Source organism: Belonocnema kinseyi, chromosome 8, assembly GCF_010883055.1.
Source record: "Belonocnema kinseyi isolate 2016_QV_RU_SX_M_011 chromosome 8, B_treatae_v1, whole genome shotgun sequence".
In the NCBI taxonomy this organism is placed as follows: Eukaryota; Metazoa; Arthropoda; class Insecta; order Hymenoptera; family Cynipidae; genus Belonocnema; species Belonocnema kinseyi.
In genome coordinates, this window is record NC_046664.1 from 37,129,384 (window position 1) to 37,134,265 (window position 4,882).

The 4,882-nt window shown below is 24.2% G+C and overlaps 1 protein-coding gene across 1 annotated transcript in view; it reads left to right on the forward strand.

Annotated features, from left to right (window-relative positions):
* The window catches only part of LOC117178441 (probable ATP-dependent RNA helicase DDX43), a 50,257-nt gene that overhangs the window by 36,613 nt on the left and 8,762 nt on the right, over positions 1–4,882 (forward strand). The window contains exon 9 of the mRNA XM_033369867.1: positions 2,825–3,066. Within this exon, the coding sequence (XP_033225758.1) occupies positions 2,825–3,066 (242 nt within the window). The remainder of the gene's footprint in view (positions 1–2,824; positions 3,067–4,882) is intronic.

A 4,882-nucleotide genomic window follows, 5' to 3' on the forward strand; every position in this document is an offset into this window, starting at 1 on the left:
TAACGTCAGTCCCACCAAAAACTTCAGTCAATAAGGGAGGGTTGGGAGAGGGGGGGGGGTAGAATGGGTTTCTTAAATTGATAATTTATTTTTTTGTTTTAAAATTCATCTTTTTCTTTGGAAATTCAAATATTCATCATTTTATTTGAAATTAAATCTTATTTGTTGAAAATTTCATTATTTCAGTTGAAGATTCATTATTTTAGTTGAAAGTTCATCACTTTTTAGCAATCTAACTGTTTCTTTAAATTTTTGTTTTGTTTGAGAACTATATTTTTTAAACTGAAAATGTAACTTTTCCAATTAAATATTCTATCATTTTATTTAAGAACTCAGTTCTTTGGTAGAACTTTAATATTTTAGATTGAAAATTTAACTATTCAATTTTTAATTGACAATTCATCTCTTTTAGTTGAAAATTCATTTCTTTAGCTCAGAATGTAAATAACTATTTCAATTGAATATTCCATCATTTTAGTTGAAAATTCATCTCCTGGGTTAAACATTCGTCTTTTAACTAAAAATTTATTATTCAATTTTTTGTGGATAGTTGATATTTTTTCAGTTTAAAATTCAAGTATTGTGTTGGAAACTCGCCTTTTTTGTAGAAATTAATCTTCTTGGTTCACAATTCATCTCTTTGGTAAGAAAAATGAACTATTATATTTAAATATTAATCATTTTAGTTGAACATTCATCTTTTTGGGTTAAAACCCAACTAATCCAGTTGAATATTCATCATTTTAGTTTTTAAAATTCATTAGTTTAGTTGAAAATTAATTTTTTTAAATTGAAAATTTATCTTTTTAAATGGAAAATTAATTTTTTTTTTTGAAAATTCATCTTTTTATTTGGAAATCCAAATATTCCATTTAAATGTTCGTCATTTTATTTGAAATTTTATCTTATTTGTTGAAAATTCCACTATTTCACTTGAAGATTCATAATTTTAGTTGAAAATGCATCACTTTTTTAGCAATGTAACTTTTCCAATTGAATATTCTATTATTTTATTTGAGAATCAAATTCTTTGGTAGAACATTAATATTTTTAGGCTAAAGATTTAAGTATTTAATTTTTGAATGACAATTCATCTCTTCCAGTTGAAAATTCGTTTTTTTTTAGTAGAAACTACTATTACAGTTAAAAATTCGTAATTTTAGTTTAAAATTCATCTTTTTGGTTTAAAATTGAACTATTCCAATCAAACATTCATCACTTTTAGTTGAAAATTCATCACTTTGATTGAAAATTGAACTATTTGTTAACAAATTTTGTTGTTAAAAATTAATTTTTTCGATTGAGAAATTTAACGATTTCATTTATGGTTAAACTTTCATCATTTAGATCCAAATTCAACTATATCGTTGAAAATTCATGTATTTCGTTGAAATATTGTATTTTTTGATAAAAAATTAATCTTCTTTTTTTTAAAAGTCATCTTTTTCGATGAAAATTCAAGTATGTCAGTTAACTAGCCATAATTTTATTTGAAGATTGATCTTTTTGATTGAAAATAAAACTACTTTGGTGAAAGTTAAACTCTTTTGTTAAAAATTTATCTTTTTGGTTTATAATTTATCTATTGCAGTTAAGGATTCATAATTTTAATATACAATTAAAATTTTATATAGTAAATGTACATGTAAATATTTTTCCTTCAAATATCTATTCCGTATAATATTTAATTAATGTGAAGATTTATCCAAATTTAAATAAACTTCTTTTTGGTATTTTCTTTGGTCTGGAATATCTAAGCTTTTCTTTGAGGCCAAAATAAAACCAAAAATGGTAATTTTTTATTCAAAAGTTAAAACATTCAGTAACTTTTTTATTTGAAATTGTTTTATTCGTCAGGGATTTGATTTAAAAAAGTTCGTAGTTCAGTTTTTTAGTTTTACTTTGTACATTTGAACATTTTAACATTGATGATATTAGAATTTAATTAGAATTTATAATTTCTTAAATTATTTAACTCGTTTAAAAAATGTTTAGGACTCAATTTTTTTAATTTGATGTTTTAATATCATAAAATAAAAATCCAGAGAAGTAAACGCGTGCTTTGTTTGCGAATTTTAATTAAAAGTGTTTAAAAAGAAATGTAATGAATTATGATTATTTTAATTTATATTACAGGAATTTTGAATGATTTCTACACATTTTAATTGATTTTTACGATTTTAAGGGATTTTAACGAATTTCTAGAAAACGTACGGAATTAATTAAATTTCGTTTCAAGTAACTTCTACGTATTTTAACCAGTTTTAAGGGACATAGACAAATTTCAAAGGGTTTTAAAGATCTTAACTTATTGTAAAAGGTTCCAAAGGATTTTGATAGATTTTTCCAAACTTTTTAGAACCCTTTATATTTAAAAGTTTTGTAAAATATTTTAGGTGGTCAAATTTAAACTATTTTTATTTTGAGTATGAGAACATTGTCGAGTATAATTTGTAATTTACATTCGACTGAAATGTTTAATTACACTTAATTATCCCGTTATTACTATAATTAAAGCATTTTTTATAAGAGAAATTATTCTTGATTCTTAATATAATTTCAATCTAGAAATTATTTTAAAAAATTAATTAAAATAAATTAAAAACTATATAATTTATTATAAAATAATTATTTTTTCAATGTAAAAATAACTGTTTAATCTTTCCTCTATTTTCCCTCTTTTTTCGTGCAAAAATTACCCTATTTTCCCCTTTTTGAGCTCGTTTTGCGCTGTGATTCCTGTAATAGATTGCTGTAATTTAAATGCAAATTAAAAATAATTATTTTTTATACTAATTTTATTATTTGATTTTCTTTATTTCAGTTGCATAACTTTTTCCGAAATATGGGACCCGATGATAAAGTAATCGTATTCATTGGAAAGAAAGCGAAGGTAGATTTGTTTTCGAGTGAACTGGCGCTCCAGGGAGTAAGTTGTCAGAGTATTCACGGAAGTCGCGAGCAAAGTGACAGAGAGCAGGCTCTTGAAGATTTAAGAAGTGGCGAAGTTCGTATTCTTTTAGCGACCGATGTTGCCAGTCGAGGTATCGACATCGAGGATGTTACGTAAGTTTTATTGACATGCGAATTTATTTAATTGAACAGGGTGTCTACTCTACCTGGAAAACCTAGAATTGCCAGGAAATTTTTTTGCGAACGTGCTTAATTGATCTTTTTTTAGTTGAAAATTAATTTTTTTGAACTAACAGTTTAAATAACTATTTCAATTGAATATTCCGTCATTTTAGTTGGAAACTCATCTCCTGGGTTGAACCTTCGTTTTTTTTTTAAGTAAAATTTTTATCATGCAATTTTTTGTTGATATTGCTCTATTTTTGGTTGAAAATTCAAGTATTTTGTTGGAAACTCGCCTTTTTTGTAGAAATTTATATTATTGGTTCACAATTCATCTTTTTGGTAAAAAAAAATAACTATTCCATTTAAATATTAATTTTTATTTAAATATTAGTTTTATATTGGGAATGGTGGTCAACCATTTCGCCACCTTGTGCCGAAAACTGGAACTTGAAAGTGTAGGTACCATTTTAATGGTGTATATTAATATTTGCATAAAAGTGTTTTTATGATATTTTTGTGAAGTATAAAACAATGATTGAATACGAATAATAGACAATAATAGTGTGGCCGTTTTCATACGAGAAAAAAATTCCCGGTTTTTTCCCGGTTCGCAAACATTTTTCATGGTCAATGAAATTGAAAAAATTGAACGCTCAAGCTAATAATTTTTCCATTTGAATGAATTAAAACGGAATTCTAAATGAAAGCACTCAAAGTGAAACGCTTCAATTTCTAACTTTTAAAATTGAAGTTTAAAAGTTTTTTAATTCAATAATTCTGTATTCAAATCTGATTCAAATGCTCAATAATGTACACGTGTAAAATGGAAGCTACTAACACTTTTAAACTGAGCAATTTTTAATTAAATGCACTTAAACTGCAAAATAAATTTTTTAACTTATATAAATTCTAGAGTTCGAAGATTCAGATTAAGTTCTAGAAATATAAATCCACGTTATCATTTCCAATGCTCGAAAGTCTAAATTGAAAAATCAATCAGTGAATTTAAAAATGGTCAAAATTATATAATTTAAAGCAATTTTAAGACAGAAACATTAAAAATTGAATGATTACATTTTTTTATAAACTGAACAATTTTTAAATTAAAAGTTAAATTATTTATATTTCAAATTGTTAAAAAAATCCTTGAAATGCTTCCAAATTTTATTTGAAATTCTTGAAAAATCTGCATGTTTTTTACATTTTTTTCCAAATTTTTTATTACTTTTGAAATTTTGTTAGAACTTTTAAACATTCTTTAAAATTAGTCTAATTTTTCTAATTGTTTTTAATTCTGAAAAAATTAAATAAATTTCCTTAAAAGCTTCCACATTCATTTTTGATAATTTCGTAAATATTTTTAAATAATCACTCAAAATTATCTTTTCAAAAGAAAAATCATTTTCAATTATTATAGGATATGTTTTCTGATCTTCTGAAGCCATTCAAAATTATTAAAAAGCTTTTAAATGTGTTGTTCGAAATCTGCAGAAATCTAGATTTTGTTTTAAATTAGGCCGTGGGCTATTTGCACCGAAATTCGACATTTTTTTACTTACCAATTAATTTTTTTATAAATAGAACAATTAAAATGTAACGTTCAACATTTAGTTTTTAATATTTATTATAATTAACGCTTTTAAATAAACAGTCATATATTTTTAAATATTCATTAATTCTTATTTTTCGTAATTAAAAAATTCCAAATTGAGACTCCGGATTCTATAACCACGCATAAAATTTGCCTGGCCGCTTCAGGCCGCTCGAGTTGGCCCCTGATGGCTTGAAAATCAGTTTTCGAAAA